The sequence below is a fragment of the Pteropus vampyrus genome, unplaced genomic scaffold (genome assembly GCF_000151845.1).
Source record: "Pteropus vampyrus isolate Shadow unplaced genomic scaffold, Pvam_2.0 Scaffold541, whole genome shotgun sequence".
NCBI classification, from domain to species: Eukaryota; Metazoa; Chordata; class Mammalia; order Chiroptera; family Pteropodidae; genus Pteropus; species Pteropus vampyrus.
Window position 1 is genome coordinate 947,996 of NW_011889322.1, and position 27,523 is coordinate 975,518.

At 41.1% G+C, this 27,523-nt stretch overlaps 1 protein-coding gene across 3 annotated transcripts in view; it reads left to right on the forward strand.

The window, feature by feature from the left end:
• The first annotated feature begins 6,301 nt into the window (after positions 1-6,301).
• The window catches only part of AFF3 (AF4/FMR2 family member 3), a 431,623-nt gene continuing 410,401 nt past the window's right edge, over positions 6,302-27,523 (forward strand). For all 3 annotated transcript variants that reach the window (XM_023525221.1, XM_023525223.1, XM_023525224.1), the window contains exon 1: positions 6,302-6,333. In XM_023525221.1, the coding sequence (XP_023380989.1) occupies positions 6,323-6,333 (11 nt within the window). In that variant the 5' untranslated portion in view covers positions 6,302-6,322. The remainder of the gene's footprint in view (positions 6,334-27,523) is intronic.

Below are 27,523 nucleotides of genomic sequence, written 5' to 3' on the forward strand. Positions count from 1 at the left end.
AGAATATTGTGAACAAGTGGCTGGAATGACTTTACCTTCTTTAAGAGACTAAGCCATCTTTCAGGTCATTTCATCTCTTCATATTGTGTTGCTCAACTGTGAACATAGTTTTTAGCAAAAGTAGAAATATGAGTGTATGTTAGTACGAGGCATATTATGATTATTAACATAGCTGTTTTCATAGAGATTGCTGTTTGGGAGGTAAGAGGTTAGGATGGAAATACAGGCTTGGAACTGGTAGGCCAGCCCCTGGGCAGAGCATGGAGAGTGACGAGAATGAAAGGGAACTGAAGGGTGACTTTCACAGGTGAAGGAGTAGGCAGAGGCAGGAGAGCTGGGAGGCAAGACAGTCCAGAAGCCCAGGAAGTGGTAAATGTCAAGGGCGAGGGATCAGCAGAGTAAAATACAGCAGAGTCTTAGAGCGCAGTCAGACCTAGAAGTTTGCGTCCGATGGGGCCGCTCTGCCTAAGACACTGGACCAGAAAGAAGCACACGCGGAACCCAGTGTCAGAATGACTGTCTGATCCGTGGCTGAGCTGTGATGAGGGCCCGCAGTGATCTTCTGGCATTTTCTCCTTGACCACCTTCATATCTCTGAGAGACTGTCTTCTGTAGTATGACTTGCTTACAGTACCCCATTAGGCTACATGTTCTCATTTTTAAAATAGTTTAAAAGTTTCTCTTTTCATTGGTCTCTTTTTTAGATGGAGTAAAATACTGTTTTGTGCATACCAAGCTACTTATTTACACTTTTAAACTTTGGTGTAACACTTATAGCTTAAATGTGAAAAATAAATCTGATTTCCATGAAGTAGCCATCAGAAGGGTCTGACAGCAACCTTTTAATTGTAGACAGCCATTATTCCTTTAATTTTAAACTTCTGATCATGATATATGAACTTGCCTTTATTTGAGAAACATTAGTGTCTTATTTATTTGGCTCTATGCTGCATTTGATTTGACCAGAGAACACATTTTGTTGAGCTTCTGGATAAGCAGAGTACCTGCATTGCAAGAGCTATTGTAGCAGAGCAGCTCGGACTGGGGAACTTTCACAGCAGAAATGTATGGTCCCGCATTTCTGAGACTAGAGCTCCTCAGATCAGTATATTGGCAGGACTGGCTTCTTCTGAGGCCATGAGGGAGAATCTGCTCCTGGCTTGCTCCTGGCTTCCTGTGGGCATCTTTGGTGTTCCTCATCTTGTAGATGCATCACCCTGATCTCTGCCTTCATGTTTACCTGGTCTTCCCCCATGTGCCTGTCTGTGACCAATGTCTCCTTTTTATAAGGATACCAGCTATCTTGGATTAGGGCCCATCCTATTCCGGTATGACCTCATCTTAACTCATTCCATCCACATTCCAAATAAGGTCACATTCTGATGTATGGGGAGTTAGATCTTCAACATGGGGATTTTGGGGAACATAGTTCAACCCGTAACAGACTATAGCATAGTAAGATTATCCAAGACTGAGGTTAGGGAATCTGTCCTCAACACTCAGACTTAAAGTGTTGGACTTTATCTTGTACTTCGTTAAAAAATAATATTTCAGTCACTTAAATTTAAATCTGTAAATTAACTAGCCAAGTCAGCTAATATGGAAATGGAACTAGGAAACAAAAGGACTCAGTTAAGGTAAGAGGGGTAGCAAGAAAGAGGAAAATGAAGATAAAATGACAAAGATAAAGAAAACACAAATGAGGAGAAACAACAATGATGGTTATTTTGGGAGCTATTTCAAATGGGGTTTTCCACATGTAGAAAATCTGTGACATGTCTGAAACACTTTGTTGTAATACGACCAACAGATCAGTATTTGTGATATGGTAGATTCTTTGCATTCATGGCATCAATCCTACACTTAATAAATAAGAAAAACAAAGGTACAGCTATCAGTATTACTTTGAAGACGTTTCAGCTCCTAGTCTGAGACTGGCACTTCCCTGGGGTTGTGACCTTTACTGACGAGACAGGCCTCTCACAGTATGGCCCAGCAAGCAGGCCTGCCTCAGCCCAGCTCAGGACACATTTGGAGGGAGGAAGTGTGGTTCTGTGAGGACCTGCTCTTCACAGGTCCACAGAGTGTTCCCTTAAAGACCAAGGGATCACTCAGAGGACAGCGTGAGCACATGAACACAAGGCCAAGACATCTTATTCTATAGTTAAATGGAGGTAATTTTTCTGGCCATCCTGTCTCATAGATGAGGAATCGACAGTCGTCAGTGACATTTCCCTTGTTTATATTTAGTAACAGATATCAGAAGGTATAAAAATATATGATAAATGTGTTTAGTTAAGTAGGCTGGATTTACACTGCCCTACCTGCAGATAACCACATCTGCTGTGCAGCCACTGTGTCCGTTGAATTTATACTCACTGAGACATGAAAATGGAGAGAGTGGCTTCCCAGGAAAAAGACAGCTGGTTCACAACCAGAAGAAGGCAAAACCGCAGCTCTGGTTTCTTAAAGAAAGTGCCAGCCCATTGGCTTTGTCACTTGGTATTTACCAACGGTTTTGCTCAAGGCAGTCTTAGAGGTACTCCTTCCAGTTTCTCATACTACCTGTGCCCACATCAAACTCTTTAAAGGAGGACCCAGGTATCGAGCCACCTCATTTATCCAGCTTTAGGCTGGAACTAAAGCTTGGAGGTTTTTCCCTTAAGACCAGGGTCCTCACAGAACCACAGTGCTCCCTCCAGATGTGTCTCAGGAAGGATAAAGTGCACATGGGCTTTATCACACTGTGGTTGTTTCTTCAAGCCTAAGTCTGTACTTGTAGAATACGGCATTATGGAGTCACCGCATGTGTGGTCTTGTGTATTCCACAATTCATGTTTTGTACACTAGTGACATAAAAACTAAGAATTTAGAGCTTTGACCTCCTCCTATATTTTTTACATTTTCATTAAAAAATACCTCAGACTTTTCTCCTGTCAGCCATTTTTTAAAGTTGTTTACAGTGACAGTGCCAGAATTAAAATAAATGCTTTTGCACACATTGTTTCTCTTTAGAAACAAGTCATATACTATTAAACTATTGTTGATAAGAAGAAATTTATGTTATTAAGTTGCTGTATGTTTCAAGTCAGATGTTTTAATGCTATAATTTCTAAAATGTAGAGTCATTTAAAACAAATATTTGAGTACCTACACTGTGCCAGACAAGAATATAACCATAATTTTATTCTGTTATGTACTTTGATGTTATAAAATGTTCATTCCTATCAGTAACTTTATGACTAAAACGAGAAACAGTATGTTCCATTTTAAGAAAAACCTCATTAATTGGAATTTAAAAATATCAAACATGTTCACTGGAGATGGCAGTTTACAAAAAGACTTTACCAGACGCTGTCTTTAGAGAGCAGGTCTTCTAGGTGTTAGAAGTAATTCCTTCAGCAGACTTTGAGCATCTACTATGAGCCAGGCTCGTGCAGTTAAGTGGCAGAAGTGGGCATGGAGAAGTGGAAGGAAGCAGAGAAGTTTGGAAGCTGTGGCCAGTTAGAATCAGCCAGAAACGAAGTGACTGCATTTCTAAAATTATCATGTGTGGAACAATGTGAAAATATAGTTTATGGTTAGAATTCAGCGTATAGCCTTTCGAGAACACACCCGCAGAGCAGCAACGAACGCCATGTAGCCTTCAGGGGAACCAGGCTGTGACCCCACAAGTGGAAGGCAGCGACTGTCTCAGCCGGCAATGGGAAGGTCAACCCAGAGGCGTAAAGTGTCTGCTCCAAAAGGCGATACATCTTCTAAAAATGCTCAGATTTCTACTTAGAACAATTAAGGTAACAATGATTTCACATCTGTTAGTCAGACGGTTTTAATCTGCAAAAGGTGAAACATTTGACAGTTCCTTGTTCTCACATACAGGTGAGCTGCTTGGAGTTTAACCTTTAGATGTGCTTAAGCCACCATGCTTTACAACTTTTTTTTTTTTTTTAACAAAACCACCCAAACAGAAACAGTCTCATAACTTGTAACCAGGAATATAGAAATCCAAGAGACATTTTTCCCACTTGATATAAATTGCTCCAATTACCTCCTTTTTTCCTTTCTGTCTGGGGGTATTTTAACACTCACCCTAGTGTCTAGAAGCAACTTCACAATTAAAGAATTGAAGCCATTTGCGGCAATATAAATGTCAGAATGGAATAATTCTTCCACTTCAATGCCTTGCAGGATTTTAAATGAGTGAGTGTGACTGCTTGCTACAGAGAACAGGAGAAATGGGGTCTTTTATCTTTACCTGAGTATGCAGGAAAAAACCTGAGTTTTAAACTCATATTTGTAGAGAATTTATACCTTGAGCTTCTAATTGTTGTACAAGAGCAAAACGTGACTTTTAAATGCTACTCCGTGTTAATTTTAAGGTAATATTCACATAGAAAAGGCATTTTATTCAACTGACTCAAGTTATATTGCATCAGATTTTATCCATGTTGCCTGAATTGCATAGGATGAGAAAACAGACAAGAAAACAGAAGATAGCCAAGCATTAACTCCGTGTAAACCAGACTGCCTTCATTTTTAATCAATGAAGGCTCTCAGTCCTGATCACATGCAGCAGACAACATGATTTTTAAAGACTGTGTTCTCTAGATATAGGCACCAAGCTAAGTATTTTACGTATTATCTTATTTAAATATCTCTATGACTCATTTAGGTAAAAACTGTTATTAACTCTGTTTTTCCAATGGAGATATAGGTTAAAAAGTTTAACCAGTGGTCCTCACATTGGTCTGCCAGCAAGACATACGGGAGCTTTTTAAAAATAGATTCTTGGTCCAACTTCTGGAGAACAGGAGTTAGAAGTTCTAGAGTGTAGATCTGAGTATCTTTATGGTCAAATAATTTCCCCAGTCGAGTCTAATGAACCCCAAGGTTTGGCAGCCACACTTGGTTCAGAAGAGCTACCTCGTGCCACACAGTTATGAAACGACAGCAGTGACCATACTGGGGGCCCAAGAGGAGACATTTAAAGCCACCGTTGGGTCCTAGCATTTGAAAAAATCTCAGCTCTTGCTTTGTCTGACACCTTTCCCAGTGTAGGCTTCCCCTCCCAATGTGGGCACCCAGCCTGTGCTGGAGGCAGGTCCCAGCTGAGGCTCTGGGTCTCCCAGGCAGCCCTTGCTATGGCCGAGCAGTTCTGATGATGGGGCAACTTCTGTTGTACTCTGGGCACTTGTATTCTGTCCTGTCACTCACTGGTTTTGCCCTCTGGAGCAATCCAAAGAAAATCCAGTCTGTCCTTTGCACAACAGCCTTTGTGCTATTCAAAGGAACCCGGCTTTTTCCTACAGCAGCTTTCCTGCTCTGGGCTAATTGTGTTAGGTGCCAAGTTCGAGTTCCCTTTGTAAAGAAATCCCACTGCAGCCCCTACACACAGCCAGGAGACTCCCAGTTTGTCAAGAAGCTGTACTATGGTTGCTTCTCCTTAGTATCCTGTCATTTCGTAGCCTCCTAGACCCAGGTGGATTCTCTTTTTTACTTAGCTCTGTATCAGAATTAGGACACTTGGTCATTGTTTATAACACATCTAAAGTTTGCTTGGTGAGAAAAAATCACTCACTTTCCAGGCCAGAGATATGAAGGGTTTAAAAGAATGGCAACCTGGGGCATTAAGAGAGAGGTTAGTCGTGCTCCATCCCACGTAGCTGGTGGTCTTGTGGTTCGTGTGGTGTGAGGCCAGCCTTTGCAGGAAAAGAACAGGAGGTCTGTGGCCGGCTCCTCAATGGAGGAAAGGCAAACATTTCCTCCTATATTGAACCCTTCAGCCCTTTGTGTTTAAACTGTTGCCTGTCTTGTTTGAACTTTTTTCTGGAACAAACATTTATCGTAGGCAGTGTAAATAACAGCTGACAGTATGTTTGTGTTGACTTTTCTATGACTCTTCCGGGCTGTATTTAGTTAGCAGAGAGTTTGGAGACCGGAATTCATCTCTACCTTGTAGCTAGTTTGTAGCTTAGACAAGTCTCTTAATTTTCTGGGCCAAAGTTCTGTTGTGGAATAGCATTAGTAAGTACCTTTGCCATACCTTGTGGAGACAGATGCTAAACATTGGCTACCCAAAGTCTTGAGATGTTAAAGAAATGAGTTCCATAAAACAATGTGATGCTACTGTGAACATTTAATTGCCTTTATTAGTAATGCCACTATTGGTTGATAAGTAGAATTTAGACTCTTTTTCCAGAATGCTATTTAGTTTTTAATTTTGCTGCAGTTGTTAGTTTAGACAGGATGGAGTTATCAAAAGTATTTACCAGAAAATTCTGGCCTTTCAGGAAGCAGACTGATCACACAGAAGCAACTCTTAATGACTCTCAGGTGAGTGTGGAGAGGGGTGTGTGTGTGTGTGTGTGTGTGTGTGTGTGTGTGTGTGTGTGTGTACACACGTGCATACTCACATTTGTGGGCGGGCTCCATTTGCTTAGGAAGGAAACAGATAAGAGACACTTCCCCCTGCACATTATCCAGCTCTTTCCTGGGCTGTAGATTGGACTGGGGGAAGTAAACTTTTTACATCTCTGTGGGGCGTCAGGGTGGGAGGGTTGGGGTTATCTGTCTCGCCTTTTGAACAACCCCTTTTTTTAGTAAGTGAGATTATGTACAGATCTTCAGGTGTGCTAGTTGAGAAGGAAATAATTATGGGAAGGATAGTTTAGATGAAGACACAAATCAGTGATTGGCAGTTGCCCAGGACCATTAGTCATAATTCCTTCGGGGCATATTACTGGAGTTGAAGATGTGACAAAAAGTGATATCTTCTCCAAGTTCCAGTTGTAGAAGCTCTCAGACCACTGTCACATTTTGAACATCTGTTCCTTTTTTCCCGAGTTAAGTGTCAGTATTGGACAAAATTTGTAACTTTCCTGGCAGAGGTACTCTGCGGGTCATCCAGGTGACTAGCGAATACTTTGGAAATCCAAAGCTACTTCAGAAATGATAGGCATTGTTTGGTTCTCATCTGGAGTCAGTAGAGAAGATTTCTCGTTTCTTCAAAATAATGTAAAGAGGCCGGAAGAGAGAATATTCCTCTTCTGGTAGTGAGACCAACTGCTTTCTCATGGAGCATTGCTTCAGTCCTGTTACTGGCAGTCGTTTTCAGTGAAGGAATAAATGGGACCTTGCTGTGTCTGCCAGAAGTGTAACACCACAGAGCCTGACAAACATGTTACAGCATAATCAACACCTAGTAGTTGTATGTCTGCAATACGCCAATTAGAATATTTAACTGTGCAGTAAAAGAGGAGTTAATAAGATACATCCGAGAAATGGAAAATAGGATTAGAAGTGGCATTTTGGCCCTTATTCAGGTGGCATGGAGCAGGAGGGGGTGGAAGCCTCCATCGGCTCATTTCCTGTGTCTTGATTTGCTGCTGGCTCATTCATTACTAAATATCTGTAGGTATTTGGGTATTACCTCTTCCTTCCAAACAATCTGCTCTCAGATTCTGTACTATTTTATTGTTTAATGACATGGAATTTTTAGGATTCAACTTCAAAATAAACAATAAAATGAGTTAGAATTATTATTTATTGATCACTTTGCTGACCTATTTGCTTGTAAGACAAATTGCGTAGATTTTCTTTCTTCCTCTCAAAAGGCACTACCCCCCGCCCCGCAAATATCTGGTGGTGTTTTGTTTCGTTTTGTTTTGTTTTTAAATATATGTTAACTACAAATGAACTGCTCTGTAGCAACATTGAGTATAAATGTGCTTTTTGGGAATTTCACCACTATATAATTGCCTTCTTCATTTCGTTTCTTGCTTAACTGGTGTGTATAATCACTGATTTATAAGTGTGAGCAGTAATAATGTCAGCCGTCTGCTGGCTTGATTGGAGAACTTATTATGAAATGAAGTTAATTTTCTATTTTCTTGGAAACTCCTGTATACTTAATTTTAAGCAGAAAAGTGACATAGAAGTTCAAGCCACTTGAAGATAATGCATTTAGAAATTGCATTGATTGATGAGCTTATGCTTATCTAATTTTGTTATAAAAATATCCTAATATATCTTTTGAGAATAGATTTTTGACTGGAAGAGCAAAAATACTCTAAGATAGGTGTATAAGATACAAGAAAAAGGAAAATTGAGGGGCTCTGACTATGTTTTCCCTCTCTAATACGTTACTTTAATATTAATCCCGGAATTCATGTTTTAGTCATGCTTATCAATTGTGGAAAATATTATTTAGCTTAATAGTTTTAATTAAAATAAATGTTTGTGAAACAGTTTATATTGTAATAAGATAACAGCAACATTTTATGCATCTCTTTGTTGGATTTTCTTTTAGAGATAATAATCTTTCAGGCTGTTTTCATAAATATGCATATCATATTCATGTTTCTGTTGAAATGCATGCAGGAGAAAGAAGCACTGAATTTGATTAATTTTGTTAACCATAAATAATGAAGGTACTCTTTTATGTTAACCCTTTTTTTTTTTATTGTGTATCAGCCTTTAGACATTTGGCTATCTGGACAAGCAATCATTTATATCCTTTTAAAAAATATTTATTGCTTCTTTGACTAATTGCTTCTTATACATCTTAAAGCCTTTTGCAGTGGTACCATTTGTTAAAACACAGCCAGAAGCAGGCAGAGCATGTCATTTTTCAAAAATTTAGTGTCATTTTTATAGACAAATAACACTTGTAAATGATGGATAATAGCTAGCAGGATGCTGCATGGTATAAAATGTGCATGAATTATATTTTCTGGGAGTTAGAAGGTTAACTTGTCCATGAACTAATTGAAGGGCTTTATGGTAAATGCAAAATGCTGTGTACCCATTATCGGCAAGTCTTAAACCAGCTGAAAAAGGGGTTTTCCTTCCCTGGGGTGTTATTCATTATCTCATCCTCTTTCTGGCTAGCTGCTGGATAAGGAGAACATCTAATCAGAATGCATTGGTAGGATTTATAAGAGCACAGCATACATGCTTTTCACAATGAGTCGGCAGGCTAGTACTTTGCGCATTAGAAATGGGAGTGGAGGTGAGTGTAGGCATGGAGATTATCACTGCATAATGACATATTTGGGTATTTACCAGGCCATCTTTTCCAAGCCAGCTGTGGTTTCTGGCCCTGGGAAAGCAAGGAGTGGGAGAAAGTCTTGGTTCCTTCGGCACCTTGCAATACAGTAGTAACAGGAATGCATTGCACACTTTTGTTGGGAAAGCCTCACAGGTCTGTGTTCACACTGTTTCACACTGGACACTAGTGTTAGTTGAAAACACTCAGTTTAGTAGCAAGTGGAAAGTTCAATCAAACATATTAATATGTTCATGAAAACTTCAGAAACTTCACTCATTTCAAAGGTATGACTTTCCCCTCCCATCTGAAGCCTGGTTGCAGGCCTCCATCTTGATTACCCGGGAGGAGGTGTGTTTGATGTCTGTTTCATTTCCCCACTGCATTCTTACTGCTTTTTCTCATTGGGTTTGTTTTGGGGGAAGAAAAGCTGAAGAAGAGAAGGGAATTGTAAGAAATAGAGGGGATTTTTTTATGTGACCAGTCTGGTCATAAGCTGACTCTGTATTTTCTGGGTTTAGCTACTTTAACATCTCTTTATCTTTGGTGCTTTTCAGTTTTACTGCAATATACCTAGGTCGGATTTCTTTTTGTTTACCCTGACTGATATCCGTGGATTCATGCCTCACCATAACCTCTGGCAAAGTCTTAGCTTATTATCTCCTTAAATATTTCCTTTCCTCCATCCTTTCTATTTTTTTCTTTCAGAACTATAATTAGACTTATTTTAGACCTTCTCATTGTATTCTCCATGTAGGTTAACACCTCTTCTGTGTTTTTCATCTCCTTGTCTCTCTTGCCTTTTAGATGATTTCTTCAGCCCTTCCTTCCAGCTTACTATTATTTTTTTTATTAATTAATTCTTTTCAACTTTGACTAATATGCTATATAATCTTGGTAGTGAATTTTTATTTCAATAACTATAGTTTTAAAAAATATTTTATTTGATTCTTCTTAAATTTGCTGGTCGTTTAAAAAAGTTGTCGTAAATTACACATAACATAAAATCAACCGTCTTAACCACTGCTCAGTGTATGGCTCATTTGTGCTAAGCACACTCAAGGCATCATGCAGCCATCTCCAGAACACTTTTCATCTTGCAAAACTGAAACTGCCTGGTCATTTTTGACAGTCACTTGTTGCTTGCTTATGTTTTCATTTCGATCTTTTGCTTCTTTAATATGTCATATGTATGTAGTTACTTCACAGTTTGTATCTGATAGTTGAAACGACTAAAGTCCATGGTAATCTGAATCTGTTGTTTGTCATTTCTTCTGACGCTCACACACATGGTATTTTGTTTCCGTGTGTACTGAGCAAGCCTTGATTGCTAGCTCAGATTTGATTGACCTGAATCTGTAGAAGCAGCCTTGGGACCTAAGTATGCTTTTCTAGGAGAGTATTTGCTTGGTTTTCTGCAGGTAGTCATGGGGTACTGCTGTCCTGACTCAGTTTCCCCCCCTTCGTGGTGCCCCAGTGTAACCAGGGGTTTTAGTTTATTTCTCTCACCTGGCCACAGACCTAAGGCCCTCCCAAAGGCCACATCGAAAACATCACTGTCCCTCATAGGACCCTTTCATTTTGGGAGCCCATTGCTCAGGGCTTTTTTGTTTGTTTGCTTTTTCCTTCATGAACCTTGATGATTTGTCTCACTTCCTCTGAGCCCAACAAGACAGTAATAATTGTCTTTTATTCAGGATCTGATTGCTTTACAGAGCATTTGGTCTACCATGCTCTGGAGGCCGTGGCTGATTTTAAAGCAGCTTTCAAATGGGCAAGCCATCGCATCCTCAGCCGAGCCTTCCAGCTGCAGCCACCTTGCTCCGGCAGCTTTCTCTCTCAGCTGTGCCTGGGCTTCTGGTTTCACTGAGGTCTGCTCTCTCTAGCCCCCTTTGGGGTCACCTCATCTCCTGGAAATAATCTCTTGGGCAGGATTAGCTCTGACCAGCCTTTCCACTGAAATTCGACAGCTGGCTCCCCAGATTGAGTCACCTTTGTTTTACTTCGGAGTGGGTGATGGGGTGCAGGTACCTCCTGTTGCAGTTTCAGTTCGCCTCTGGTCCTCTATGTGTGTGGCAGCTGCCATCCAGGATGCCTTCGAAATTCTGGAGACACCATAGCAAGCACTGTGCTTTTCTGCTTCAGAGCCTGTCTCACTTGAAGTGAGAGTAGGCACCCCAACCTACTGCGCTACCCTGACCCATTGGTCGTAGTGATCACATCACAGCTCTTTTCCTCAAAAGAAAAATACAACATTCTCTCCTGACTTTTTTTCATTCAGAGTGGGTGGAGGGTATGAAAAGTCATGAAATCAGTTCTAACACATTAACTTTGAAAAGTTTCTTTAAAAAGCCTAACACTTCACTTTAGAAGTTTATATCTGTTGTGGCTTGGTAGCTCATTCGAAACTTCCAATTGGTATCTGTCCATGCAAACATATATAGCATGTGTCATCTCTATCACAGGATAATTTTTCTGCTTCTTCTGACCTGTTGTTTGTTAAACATGTTTTAGAATGGAATGGATTTCCTGATTTCTCTGTAAGCCAGTTAGTTCACTTTTTTATTACCTTACAGAATGCATCTTACCCACTGTGATTCTGAGACATGAGTGATGAGCAATGAGCCCTCAGAACCCCTACAGGGTCACCGTAAGTGGGGCAGGGCAGTGCACTGTCATTTGGCATGTTTTGTTTTTAAAAATGTTGTGCCAACTTGACTCCATTAAAAATCAGATCATGCTTCTGTTGCTCTCCCTCCCCAACCTGAAGAGGAGCTTAACCCCCATCACTAGATTGTGGGCTGCATTTTGTGACTTCCTGCTAAAGGGCGGTGTACGGCCAGGGGAGAAGGCAGCTTGGCACTGGAGAAGCCTGACAAACACCTCCTCAGCCTGACGATGAGGGTTAGCCCCAGCAGTGGGAAGTCTCGCTGATAGCATGTGCCCCTGATGTGATGTGATGAGAACCACACTTAACCTCTCTGGTCTTCTCCTAAAAACTCATAATCTCGGTCTAGTGAGAAAAAACAGCAGTAGAATCCAACTTGAGGGACATTCTACAGAATGCCTGACTGGTACCTCTCAGAACTGTCAAGGTCATCAAAGACAAGAGCGGTCTGAGAAACCATCACAGATGAGAGGAGGCGAAGGGGCCATGACTGTGAACTGCCCCGGGGAGGGTGCTGGAATGGGACAGGACACTGGGGGAAAGGCGTGAAATCCAAAATTAGGCATGCTGTTTAGTCAACATTTGTGTGCCAACATTGGTTCCTTGGTTGTGACAGGTATATGTAGTAATGTGTTAACAATACAGTAAATTGGGTGATAGGATATACAGAGATTCTCTGCACCATCTTTGCAACTTTACATCTTTACATCTAAAACAATTGTAAAATAAAAAGGTTATTTCAATAAAAATTTTAAAAGTATAATTAAATAGATATTTAAACAATTTTCATAATAGCACTGATATGTGCGTGTGTGTGTGTGTATATACATACATATATATATATATATATATATATATATATATATATGGTATTATCTGAACTTATATACCATATATATATATGGTATTATCTGAACTTCAGCACTACCTTGACCATCTTCTAGCAGAGATGGGAAAGTACAGTGGTAGGTAGGCAGGCAGATAGGTAGGTAGCACAGTTAGTATAGTAGTTAAAGGTATAGCCTTTGGAGCTCAACTGACTGGGCCTGAAGCCCAAGTTCATTCCTCCTAGCTGCAGAACCTTAGACAGGTTCATGTTCTGGTGCCTCAGTATCCCATCTGCAAAATTACTGTCCCACATTGGCTGGCTGTGGGGACCAGTGAGGTCACACATGAAAAGCTCACCTATCACATCCCTGTTGTAGCACCAGGACATTCACTGTTTTCCCAACATTTTTACTTCCTGTACAGATGACTCTATAAGGGTGATGAGTTGGAGGGTAACACTATGCCAGGCAGGTTAACAGGAAATTACCTGTTCTCAGAGGCCAACATTGTAATGAACAGGATGGAGAGTGCATTTCCCACAGTGCTCAGTAATAACTTTGTCACTTGTGTTCTGGAGCCCCTGGGTGCTCTCTGAATGTTAACTAATGGATTAGATTAATACACTTAGTCATATATATTTGTGGTTTTGCAATCATAATTTATTTATGATCTCAGAGAAACATGTCTTATGACTGGGATCATAAGCATATTCTGTGAATGCTGCTGTGTTTCATGCCAGGTGAGCTTTTGTTGTCCTTTTTCAAAGGCACTTGCAAGGCAACAGTGCCAGGTTCTGGGTCAGTGTCTTCTAGTCCTGACATCTGGCTTCTTGGCTGACTTTTTTTTGCCAGATGTAGGCATTGATGTAGCCTCTGGATCAGAATGAGCCCTCTTTTTTTCATTGCCATTTTGTTAACTTACCTTGGATTAGCAGCGAAGATGTATAATTTTCTTTTTTTTAAAAAAAGAGCCATACTGAGAAATAATTCACATACCCTACAACTCATCCCTGTGAAGTGTACAGAGAATTCACAGACTTGTGCAACTCTCACCTCAATTTTGGGTCATGTTCATGATCCCCAGAGAAACCCTGTGCCCTTTGGCTATCACCCCCCAATTCCCCCGCCCCCCACCCCCCAGCCCTAGAAAACCACAAATCTGCTTCCTGTCTCTATAGATTTGCCTGTTCTGGACCTTTCATATAAATGGAATCATATAATATGTGGCCTTTTGTGTCTGCCTTATTTTTCTTAGCATATTTTTAGGGTTTATCTATGTTATGGCATATATCAGTACTTCATTCCTTTTTATTGCTGAATAGTATTCCATTGAATGTATAGAGCACATTTTATTTATCTGTTCATCAGTTAATGAACATTTGAGTTGTTTGTACTTTCTGGCTATTACAGTAATGCTGCTTTGAACATTTGTATTCAGATTTTTGTGTGAATATGTCTTTTTAATCTCCTTGGGTATGTATGTATGTATATGTAGGAATGGACTTGCTGGTTTATATGTTATAGCTGTTTAACTGGTTGAGAAATGGCTAGACTGTTTCCCAAAGTGGTGCATCACTTTATAGTCCTACTAGTAGTATGTGAGGGTTCTAATTCCTCCATATCCTAGCTAACACTTGCCATTGTCTGTCTTTTTGGTTATGGGTGTCCTTGTGCTTGTGAAGTAGCATTTCTCTAATGACTAATGATGTTGGGCATCTTTTCTATGTGCTTATTGATTATATGTATATCTTCTTTGGAAGAAACATGTATTCAGATTGTTTCTCCATTTTTAAATAGGCTATTTTTCTTTTTATTAATGAGTCATAGGATTCTTTATAATTCTAGATATTAGTCCCTTATGAGATATGATTTGCAAATATTTTCTCCCATGGTGTGTGTCTTTGTACTTTTTTGATATTATTTGAAACACAAAAGGTATCATTTAAAACACAAAAAACCATAAAAATCTGCTTTATTTTTTGTTGTTGTTACTTGCACTTTTGGTGTCTTATCTAAGAACGTTTTGCTAATCAAGGTCATAAAGATTCGCTCTTGTATTTTCTAAGATTTTTATAGCTTTAGTTCTTACATTTAGGTCTGTGATCTATTTGAGTTAATTTTCATGTGTAGTATGAGGAAGGGATCTTTTGGTTTCCTTCTGAGGGGTGTGTAATTTTGTAGGTGCTGGGAAGGGCTGCCTACATGATCAGCTTCCAGTAAATCCTTGGGTGCCGAGTCCCTACGGGGTGTCACATGTTGCTGCATTTTCATTGCTGGGGGAGAAGCATGCTCTCTCAGACCCCTCATGGGTAAAAGAAAGCATAGGATGTCTCAGGGAGATTCCCCCAGACTCCTTTTGTGTCTTTTCCTTTATGATCCTTACTACATGGCTGTAATATATCTGAATCATTAATATGTAACTGTTTGCTGATTCTGTGTCCTTTTAGCAAATAATAGAGCATGATAGTGGTCTTAGGGCCCCCCAACACAGGGTCCAATCTCATCCTTTGCATGTGGCTATCTGGTCCTAGCATCATTTGTTGAAAGAGGACATAGTTTCAAAGAGAAATGTAACTTCTGAAAGCTCAGGGATACCAAATGTCTTTTACACGTAGCCAATGTTGAGGGGCTAGGATAGGAACCTGTCTTACTTCAGGCGGCTATAACAAAAACACCATAGACTAGGTGGCATAAACAAGAGACATTTACTCCCCACAATTCTGAAGCCTGGGAGTTCAAGACCAGATGCTAGCTGATTCCTCTTCTTAGTTTGTGGACGAATGCCTTCTTGCTATACACTCACATGGTAGGGAAAGAGGGGTCTGTTTTCTTCCTCTTATGAAAGCACTAATCCCATCATAGGAGTCCCACCTGCATAAGGCAATAAGCTAAACCTGTTACTTCCCAAAGGGGCCACCTGCAATACCAGCACATTGGGGATTAGGGTTTCAACATACAAATTTTGGGGGGCACAAACATTCAGTCTGTAAGAGAACCCCATTCTTCTAAATTTAGGACCAACTCTGGGACACTTCATGTATTTACTCACTTTTTCTCTGGACAGGATCTGTCAAAGTGATACCTTCCTTGAGTTTGCTGGCTGTGCCCTTCAGTATAGTTAGCTACGTCAAGCTGTGGGCCTTGTCTATGTGGTATACATTGTGTGCAAGAAGCAACCTTATCATGCTTTTTCATGGAGACTTTTTGTTTTTTATTGTGTCTAAAAAAGGCTTGGATGGTCTTCATAAAAAGTAGCATGGTGTCTTCTGAAGAAGCATGAACTTTGGGCACAGAGAACTTGGTAAAAACTATTCCTGCCACTTACCGGTCATGTGCCTGGGCTGACTGAATCCTCTGAGCCTCAATTTCCAGCAGAATGATTAAGTGGAATAGATGAGATAGTATTTATAATATGCCTAGCATGTAATAGTCACTCAATAAAGGGTTGCTATTTTTATAATTGACACTCCAGCTATCACTCATTTTTTTTTCTGTGTGACCCTTTTACTAATGCCCTTGTTCGAATATGCCTTAGGTCTGTGTGATTCTCAGAAAGTTAATGTAGTTATTTTCTAGCTAGTGTGATTTACTGTAGCTATTTGAGAGTTGAAACCTTCCAAGTTTCAGGGTGTATTCCCAAGGGATCCATGACTGATAGTAGCTTAGCTCGATTCCAGGAAACACAGATGCTGAAGGATTCATGGGATATATGCATTTGCATTCCAGAGCAGCTCATGAATTGTGTAGGTTACAAATGCAGGTGGCTTCTTTGTGAGAGGAGAAACCCCCTCTGAGTAATCCAGTTTTCGAGTGAAGACAAAGCCTTCTTTAGCAAGATGGGAGAGACCTTACAAGATTGTGGGGTAGTAAAATTGAGTTTAAATTAGTAGCAAGAGATTGGGTTGAAAAAGAGTGTGGCTAACAGAAACAGGGCAAGCTGCACCAGTAGAATAGAGAGTAACAAATACCGCTACGCTGTGGCGGAGGTTGTAGGGGTGAACAACGTTGGTAATAATACTAGTAGTCATAATGGGTGTCATTTATTGAGCACTTACTCTGTGGTGTGTGTACTGTGCTAAGTGCTTTAATCATGTATTTAGTCATCGAACAGGTATAAAGGCTCCATAGGGTTGAGTCGAAAGTTAAAGAGAGTAAATAACTTATTCTGAGGTCACACAGCTAGTAAATGGCAGATCCAGGAAATGAATCTGGCATGGCCAGAGACATCAACAAGAGATGGGTTTCTCTTTTTCTCGAGTGTGTGATAGACCTGAGAACCATCGAGTCTATGAAATTCTGCCCCTCAGCTTTTCCTGTGGGACCAGCTGTTCACATTGGAGGCTCTTCAGAGTGAAGGGGTTCTATTAACACTTACTTCAGGGCGAAAGATGTACACCAGACTGTCCAAGGCAAACCAAAACATATGGCTGTCTTATATAGGAGCTTTAAAGCAATCATATTTGGAGGGCCTCCCCCCAAAAATAAAAGGCATAGCCTTATTTAGAACAGATGGTCTAGTGTAAACAGATGACATGGAGGAAGCAGAACTGCTTGACTCCTATTTTGATTTTATCATATTTATCAGGAAAAATGATCTTCAAATTGGAAAGGATGGAATAAATATGATTAGGAGAAATTAAAGCTCAAGATAGAAGAGATAATGAGAGCTGATAAAAGTGCATTTAAGTCTCCTGGGCCTTGGAAGAACTTGCAGATGTGATTGTGGAGCCACTTTAGGTAATATTTTGTGAATAAAGGAGACTGGGATTTCAAGTTGTAACTGATTTCAGTGATCATGTTCCAGTTTTCAAGGGAGAAAAGCATAGTTTAGAAACTACAGATGGGTGAGCTAAGTCAGTTTCCGATGGAATTCTTGAAGCAATATTAAACAGATGTTTGTGAACATATAAAAAGACAGCAGTGATTACTGAGAGACAGAAAGGATTCTCTTAAGAGCAGTTTGGATGGATCATGAGTGTGACACAGGAAGGGAAAGTCCGAGAGTGGTATTGATTTCGGCAAGCCATTTAAGAGTCTCTCATGAATGACAAGATGGAGAAGTGTGAGCTGGGTGATAATACAGTTCAATGAGATTATATTTGGTGCAATAATCATTTTAGAACTGGGTAATGAATGGATTAATTGAAAAACTATGGTCCATGGGCCAAATATGGCCCACTACTTGTTTTTGTAAATAAAGTTTTATTGGAACACAGCCAAAGCCATTCATTTACATATTATATATGGCTGCTTTTATGCTACAGTGGGAGAACTGAGCAATTGTGACAGGGTCCATATGGCCTAAAATATTTGCTGTCTCGCTCTTTACAGAAAAACTTTGCTGACCCCTGGCCTAGAGAGAATACTGGTTTTCAGACTAGCTACATGTTAGAATCACCTAAGAAATTCTCATTAGTGCCCTAGCTTGTCCTCCTCAACCTCTTCCCAGATGAGTTAGAATCTCTGAAGTTGAGCCTGGCATCTTTTTTTAAAGCTTTAAGATTGTACTGTGCAGTCAGGGTTAGAGACCACTGGCCTGGAGGGTGGGTGCTAACAGGGGCTGCTGCAAGGGCCAGGAGCCATCTCATGTTTTCCATCAGAGCTAATGACATGTTAGTCAATCTTGGGATGACACAGGTGAGAGGCAGAGATGGTCCTCTAGGTGACAGGATAAGAACTGCAAAATTTCTGCCCCCAAGGTAACAAAATGATATTGGTTTTAGTAGTAAAAGCAAAGTCCTGAACTTATGTACTAAAGACCCTCTGCAGAAGTGTTGAGTGGTGATTTGCTTCATGGTGCTTCATGTGAAAATGAGCTAAGGGTTACCTGCAGACTTAAGATTAGTCAACATTATGATATGACCAGGAAAACCAAAATGAAACAAAAGTAAGAAACACAACCAAGGCAGCCTCAGACTACATTATCATAATTATAATGAAAAGCAAGTATAAAAGTTGCAATGTGCTCTGCTCAGGTCACATCACACATGTTAGATATAAGCTCCTGACTGCTAAGAAGATGGCTGATTCTCACCCAGGGGTGGGACCTACCAAGTACCACCTTCCTTAAAGCAGGATGAGAGGCAGGGAGGTTTCGTCTCTGGGAGATTTTCAAGCAGAGACTAAATGACCATTTGGCAGAGGTTAGAGCTGAAAGTATCCTTGGCGACTGTATTATTAAGTTTTCCAGAGAAGCAGAACCAATAGGGAGTGTGTGTGTGTGTGTGTGTGTGTGTGTGTGTGTGTGTGTGCGCGTGCGCGCGCGTGCGCGTGTGTAGCAAGAGATTTATTGTAAGGAATTGGCTCATGTGACGTGGAGGCCAGCAAATCCCAAGATCTGCAGCATCAGTCGGCAAACTGGAGATGCAGAAGAACCAGTGATGGAGGTTTTAGCCTGAGTCCTAGTCCTGTAAGCAAGGAGAACCAATGGCATAAGTTCCTGTCTGGAGGCCTGCAGGCTCAAGAGTCAGTGTTTTAGTTCAAGTCTGTAGGCAACAAATGTCCCGGTACCCATCCCAGTTTGAATGCAGTTGGGCAGAAAGAGTTCTCTTTTCCTGGGGGAGGTCAGCCCTTTTGTTCCAGGCAGGCCTTCAGAGGTTTAGGCAAGGCCCACCCGTGTGGGGAGGGCCACCTGCTTTGCTTAAAGCATTGATTCAGATGTGGATCCCACCCAGGAGCACCCTCACAGGCAACCCAGGAGAATTTCTGACCAAACGTGTGATCATGTCCCAGTTTTCAAGGGGTAAAAGCACGTGACCCAGTCTGGTTGACATAAAATTAACCAACATTATGACTAGTGCAACGTCCTCATTTCGTGGGCAACAACAGTTTCAGAGCACGTGACTTGCCCGGGGTGACCTAGTGGCCAAAGTAGCTCTGGGATTCTGGTCTCCTAAACCCACAGCCCTTCTCTCCCAGCAGGCTATTTGGAGGAGGGGTGCGGGCCGTGCTAATGGCCTGCGGGGCCCTCTCCAGCTCTCAGGGTGAGACCAACTGTGCTGAAGGAGAGCAAGTAGTGCTGAGGGATGGGAAACCTTAGCCAGGATAAAGAACTGCAGGCCCTGGAGGTGTAGGTGAGGTTTCAAGGGCTGCTTCCATCACCTGACTATGGAAGTGGTCGGTGTATACCAGGGTGACTGACGGCCATAGGCTTATGTCCTTGGATTTTCTATGTAAACACCCTTCAACCTCTTCAAGGAGCTCTGAATGCTAGTTAATTCTTTAATGCTGGCAGGAGGGTGAGGAAGGAGATCTTCAGACAGAATTCATGCTGGCACGCATACTTAGGTGAGTGAAGGTCACCATCGCGAGCTCTCCAAGGGAGTTCCCTGCATTCTTGGCATATGGCTGCCTCTTGTTGAATCAGAAGGTGATTGGGCCAGAAAGATGTGAGACACTCAAAGAGCAGCTCTTCCTCTAAGACACTGGTCCTGCTACCATTGCAGCAGGCTGAGCATCTACCTTGTGTCCAAGGCTATTTCAGGTGCTTTATGTACCTAAAAGATGCTTGTGCCACCTCCTCTACAGATAACAAGACTCAGCTCCAGAGGCATTTCCTCCATGATGGAAGAAAACGACTTGAAATAATACAATTTCTACTGTAATGCTCGCCGAGTCAGCCCTGAGTTACTGTCAGACAGCATTTTGAAATTCCATGGTGGCTAACACGCTGACACTCAACACACTTCAGGTGTTGGATAAATAAAGTCAATAGGTAAAACATAATTTTTCAACTGCTGCCAAGAGGAAAGTAATTGATGATAAAAGGTAAATATCAATGCCTTTTTGATTACCTGTTGTTTTAGATTACCTCAGCTTCTCTTCCTCATTATGCAGAAACTTAAGAGCTATGCGAAAGAGCCTCTTGGTATAAATTTCCTGCTTCCCACTTCCCCTCTTGTCACACTTCCGCACACCCTTTATCAGAAGCCCTGCTCTTGGGGAAGTCAGGAATTAGTTGCTTGACTTTCAGATTATTACAAGTGTGTTAAACAAATCATCAGTGAGAGGTGTACGTGTTGCAGGTGCCCACGTGAGAGCAAATCCACAAGCAGGCTGCTGGAAGAAATGGTGCGGATGTGCCCTCCCCGCCCTGCCCCTCCGGGAGACTCAACTTAGGGTGAAGGTGAATGGACTTGGCAAGAACACTGAGTATTCGGTCTCAGTACATTATCTCTAGGGTTTAGAGCCTCTATGTACCAGTGTTTACTTTGGGAAGTGGACCCACCAAGTTGAATGACAGTCTCTAAGGCCAGCTCCTGCACTTGGAGTAGAGAGGGAACAGGGTGCATAGGTAATGGGAGAGTTTAGTGTTAACAGGGGACTCTTATGGATGCATTCCGAGCAAGAATAGTCCTAGAAGGTGGCTCTCGGCAGCCCTCCAACACGCTGGACAGGACACACCCCTTGCCCTTTCCTAAATTCATTCATGGAGAGCCAGTTGGGCAGGGGGTAGAAGATCTGGAGCTACTTCTGCCATTTTTCTTCATAACTTTACAATTTACTTAAGTTTTGTTGATTTCTTAAGACATAGAAATCTTAATCTTATTCTTTCCCCTATCACATTAGTTTTAATACTGAAAATTTAAAAAGAAACTGAGTGTCATGGCTGCTCATCTGTGGATTAAGGCTCTTTGGTAAAACAAATGTAATTCATATGTGAGTGACCAAACATGACAGTAGTACACACAAGAAGGAAGGAAAAAGTAAGACTCCACACAGCGAGCTCAAAGTCTGTTTTCTCCCCACTCACCCTCCAGCCCTTTATGTGATTGAACATCCTAGGGCCCTTTGAAAATCCATTTGTGTTTTTTGTTGACTGCATCTCAGGTCTTGAAGACTCGCAGCCTGGTGAAGTATTGATTGCATTTAAGGGTCCATTACTTAGGTAAACCAAATAATGTAACTGATCATGGCCTTAATTGATCAAATCTCTCCCACAGTGTTGGAAAGATTGTAATCTAATTACTCGGGTTTCTGGTTTCTAAGGCCAAGGTTACATTTTGCTGAAACTTATCCTGCTTCTTGAAACACATGTAGAGCATGTGTTGTACATATATAAATTATGAGGTGCACGCACAAATCATGTCCACCTGTAAAACTCTCTGGGTTTTAATTTCAACTCTCCATACATGGCAGATAGGAAGTATGAGCCACATTAGTTTTTTCCTTTTAATTTTTTACAGTGTGGTGAAGGGTGGCAGGGAGACACTACTGCTTAATCAGGGTCACTGCTAGCCTCTCTTGTTTCTCCTGTCAAGCTTGGCCTCATCCTAATTCTTCTCTGGAGGTAGAAGGTCCACTTTCGGTTTCAGAACATGCCAGGGCAGTATGTGTGAAGACTGTTGTTAAAAACTGCTGAGCTGTTGATCTATTCATGGATCGGCAAGCCCAGCCTAAACTAGCCCTGAGTTAGTCTTACCAGCAGCCCTCTGCGCCTTCCTTAGAGTCATCACCTTGGCTCAGCTTGAGTATTCTAGATCATTCTGGAAACATTTCTTTCTTCCTTAGGAGTGGTCTACCCTGCAGGTTAAAATCCAGGGCTGGAGTGGGTGTGGGCAGATACTAAACAGAGTGGCTTGTTATCTACCATAACCAGCAGGATAACCATGTTCAAAGAAGACTGCCAAAATGACTGTTGGAATTGGAAGAAAAGGACCCTGCCATGAGCAAAAATCAGAAATTGAATGAAAAGATAATGTCCCCAGCATTCCTAAAAATGCTGCAATTACTGGAAAGCATGGTAGCAGCTCAGGGAGCAGCAGAGGGCGTGTTGTGCAGTCCATCTGTCTGGCTAGGGACAGGCTGGGGACAGGGACCCCGGGATGGTCTTCTGCAGTGGGACTGTTTCCTCGCTGGCTGTTCACCCACAGTTAAAGTGCAGCAGGCTCGGCCCCTGTCAGCATCACCTGCTGTACGGGAATCGATGAGGGTGGTCCAGCCTATCAGCATTTGTAGGAACAGCAGGGGGCTGCTTGGAGGCGAGTGGGAAACACTCTGCCCTTTAGGGTTCTTGGGAATTTCTTGTGGTTGAGCAAAATCCTCTACGTACCAGTGTTTACTTTATTAAGAAAGTGTGTTTATAAAAGTGTAGTGTCGTGGGACTTATGAAAAGTAGTATCTTAAAATTAAACAAAATATACTCTATAGATACATCTTTTCAAACAAAACCAAGTACTGGAATTCTCATCCAGGCTGATGGGGTGAATCTTTATGAGAAGTGTCTTGGCTGCTGTGTGGGTGGATCCTTTCTGGGGTCTAAAAACATAAGGTGACTATAATGTTTCACAGGAGCACTATGAAGAATATTCTTGACTTGGCTTCCCGCTCTGCCCGTTGGACTGCTTATATTTTCTCAATCTTCGATTGCAAGCTTTTAGAAAAGTTGAAACAGGTTGTAATGAACTTAAAAAAACTCTTTACCCCATTCATCAGCTATTTTGCTACACTTGCTTCATAGCTCTCCTTTGTTTTCTGAACAGTCAAAAGAATGTTGCAGATCATGACAATTCATCCCTAACCATTTCAGATGTATGTCCTGAGAATTAGTTTATTCTCTTGTTACGGGACGGGGAGTCAGCTCTAATTCCTGGCGACCTGTGAACAGGATCTGCGTGCAGTGTCCTGTCCTCAAGAGGCCTGCTCAACTTCTGTAGATCCATATCTATGGTTTCTTTGATGGAATCAGTCCATCTCATGTTTGGTCTTCCCCTTTTCCTGCTGCCTTCTACTTTTTCCAGAATTTTCCAGAGAACCCTGCCTTCTCATGATGTATCCAAAGTAGGACAGCTTCTGTTCTGTCATTTTTGCTTCCAGGAATGTTTCAATCTATTACCATTAAAACACCAAGAAAATTTAGCCTTCGTGTAATGTTATCTAGTATACAGTCCTTCCTCAAATTTCTCCAGTTGTCTCAGTAATTTTCCTTGTAGGTATTTTTTTCTTAAATCCAGGATCTAATCAAAGATCACATGTTGTATGTAGTTGTCACATCTCTTTAGTCTCTTTTTAATCTAGACTAGCCCTTCAGCTTTTCAAATTTTTTTGTGACATTGGTTGTTTTGAAAAGTCTGGGGTAGTTATTGTGGAATGTTCCGCAGTCGGTATCTAGTCAGCTGTTTTATAAGAATTGAGAATGCCTCCTAGGAACAGTTGCCTTCCCAAGGCAGCACCTCAGGGAGCACATAGATTTAGTCTGTCTCTGTCTGTACCGTTAGTGGTGGCACCGGATTTGGTCTTGTAGTTAAGGTGATGCCTAGCAGATTTTTCCAGTCCAAAGGCATTTTTCTCCTTTTGTGATTAAATGGCCTGTGAGGTGAGGTACTCTTTTGAGACCAGATGAATATCTCATTCTCCAGCAATCTTTCCTAGGAGTTTTAACATCTACTGATGTCAGCATCCTGAATCAATTACAGGCATGCCTCCTTTTATTGCTCCTTGCATTATTGAGCTTCACAGGTGTTGCATTTTTTGTGTTTTTTTTGTTTCATTGTCATCTTTTTTTGTTTTTGTTTTGTTTTGTTTTTGTTTTGTTTGTTTGTTTGTTTACAAACTGGAGGCAAAATCCTCCACTGGCAAAGAGATTACAACTTGCATATTTGTGACACTCGCCTTTTTGCAACACTCACTTTACTATGGTGATCTGGAACCGAACCCGCAATATCTATCAGGTATTCCCATATTGCATTGGTGGTTACTGTACCCTGATATTTGGAGGGGGGAATTGCCAGAGACATGACTCTAGGGAGAACAAGTCATGTTCTATTTTTAAAAAAGGAATTTGCTTTTTATATATTTAAAAGTTTTAAATGAAATTTGTGAATGTGACTATCAATAAATAAAAGTCTGTTCACTTTGAGTGCAAACTTAAAAATTTCAAGTTTATAGATTTTTAAACTTTGTACACCATATTTTAAAATTTGCATTAACAATTTTAAATTCTTGTTATTGATAATTATTGCAGTATTTGGAACAAAAGTGGGGAATGCTCAGATCATGACTGAAAAATCTCTATTTTGATGTCTCACTGTAGAAATATCAACCAAGGAATTTATGAAACTGAACGAATCTGTTGTATTTTTGAAGTAGTATTCATTTGAGAAATTGCTTGTGATAAATGGGTTTCACTAATTAAATCATACACTTCTATAGTACACTACATATAAAACTAGAGTAGGAAATAAAGATAATTAAAGTAAACATGCCCTTCTAATTAGTAATTGTTTCTGCTGTTATAAGCAAATTTCAGAGTCACAGAGAGCTGCTCCACTATAAACCTAATAATGAAGCTTGTGATAACAGGTGTAAATTAACACAATGGAAAACATTTACGCTGTAACATGCTAAATTAAAAATGACATTAACAAGTCTCATTTTCAAATTCTCTATAATTAACATTTGTTCAACCTGGAGATGAGTAAGTGCAGTACAATGGTAGACATCTTTATTTATAGCCTGTGATATTTGTCATGGCTTTATCTTTGTTAAATTGTAAATGACAAAGATGCATTTCTTCTTAAAAATATGTCATGTTTATGTATTCTTAGGCAGTTCTGACAAAGGGCAAAATGTGATGTTTACCGCTGTCATTACCATGGTTAACGTGCAGGTGCGTCAGCAGCACAGCTGTGGTTGGAGGATGCGACAGACATGAAGTACTGAGAGTGGGCAGGTACCGTGGTAATAATATCCACAACATGATAAAGTACTGGGGTTCCCTCGAGCGTATCCCCTCAGTGCACATATTGCTTCTAAGTGCTTTGAATTAATGTTTGTTTCTGTAAATAAATATTGTTGTAAAGGCTTTCTTTTATGGTGCTCGTTAATATAAGCGAGAATCCAGAGAACAGAGGAAACAGCTTTGCAGCTTAATTTGTCACAAAGAACGTGATGCTTTACCCCTTACAGGGAATTCCATCAGGACATTAATGATTCAAAAAAGAACTCAAGTGCTGTTGCACTGATAAACTTTGGATTAGAGGTTATAGTTAGACTTTTTTTTTTTTTAAACTCAAGATTTTAATCACTCTAACTGAATTTAAAAAGAAATTGTTAAGGCCATGTGCTATGAGCTATTTTTTTACTTTTTTGTTTTTCAATTTTCAGTTTATTTTATTTAGGTTATTCTTGAGTTTATCCTAGAGGGAGGGAATGGAAAGGCTTATCAGGACAGGGTCTGTGTTCCACCCTTGTTCGGCCTGGCACTTCGAAGCTACCTAGTAATTTTTGGAGAATTCTAAGACTCAGGCTTATTGGGGACATAGAGAAATACAGCAGCAACTGCTTTGCACTGTGGGCTCCCCTGGGTCTCCAGCCTGTAGGCTCACCCTGCAGATCTGCGACTTGTCAGCTTCCAGAATTGCGTGAGCCTGTTCCTTAGAACAAATCTCTTTACACACACACATCCTATTGGTTTTGTTTCTCTGGAGAAGCCTGACTTATACACCAACATAGCAGGATTGCAGAGTAGGTTAGAAATAATATTTATATATTTATATCTCCCAGAAAAGTAAATATTTCCTGGTACCTTTAAAGGGAAGACTTAAGGCAGTTCTTAGCAGACTCCCTGACACGTTGTGAGAACTCAATAATGATGGGTATTCTTAAGAAGTAAATTTGTCTGTAGTTGCTCGTCTATTTCCTGTGCTGCTCAGAAGCAGAGAGAACACGGGAAAATATGACTGCTGCTGGTGGGTAGTGACTGCTGACAGTCATCTGCTCCCTAGCTTATCACCTGCTTGTGATTCTGAGGTGATTTCACAGTCCTCTGGCTACCGCTGGCCACCTGAGTAAAGGAAAGACCTAATTCCTCCACTTCCTCTCATTCTCACCACCCCCATCCTCCTGCCATTGCTTATTCCTTCCCCTCCCCCTTCCTCTCCTTTCATGCCAGTGCTGTGACAGCCCTGAGGGTGGCTGATTCTGCCAGGGAGGTGCTCAGGAGCCTCAGGGCTAAGGAGCTGTCTCCCAAAGCAGATTGCCATCCTGTACTTGTCACGCCCAGGCCACCTAGTTCCTATCAGTTTCTCCAGGTCTGCAGCACTGCTAACGTGGTGTTGTGCCCTGCCAGACAGTGAGACGGCAGTGGGATGGAAAGGGTCGACGGGTTCTTGAATGGATAGTACTGTTTTCTTTTTCCTCTTTGGCACACCTGCAGATTACTTTTGAAGGGATATAAACATATCAACTTCCCTCAAACTCAGATATCAACTTCAGATAATCTCAGATATCAGCCAAAATCGAATGCCATGCAAACATCCACCGGCCAGTGAACCAGCAAAAGGCCGGCCAACCCAGAAAGAAAAAGTGAGATAGGCCTTGTTTCTGTTTATTGCTTAGGGAATTTACTCTCTTAGCTGCTGGCTATTGCATTGAGTCAGGAAAGTGAACTTATGTTGGTTGTTGAGAATGAAAAATATCTTGAAAAAAGACCCTGAAGTTCATTGCACTCTATAACTCATGCAGACTGATACAGTGGAGGAGAGACAAGGGGGTAATTCTGAATAAATTCAGTATTTTTGTCTGGAGATTTTTCTCTTTGTACCATCCTCAGTATTTGTGTCTTAGAGGACAGAGGCAAATGAAAAGAACTATTTTACTCAAAATATGGAATTATCTATGAATATATAGATACCGTTACTGCCAGGAAGTGAATGTTTATGAGCAGTCTTCCCCAAGAGAGCGTTCTGCCAGGTATGGAGGGAGGGAAGAAATGGAGGATGTGTCCCTACCCTCCAGGTTTTGACTCTGTCATCGATAAGGTGACAAGGAAGGGCATGCCAGGGACGCTGCCCACAGTCACAGCTTCCAAATGTGTTCCCTTCTGGCCCCGTGGCCGGATGGGAAGGAGCCTCGTGCCTTGAGATCTAATTATCAGAGCTGAGATGCTCAGGTGCAAGCCGCCTAATTATGAAAGCCCAGGGTGCACATGCTCTCAGGAGGTCCACCAGTGTTAAAGAGACTGAAAAAAATCATTTTGGCAGC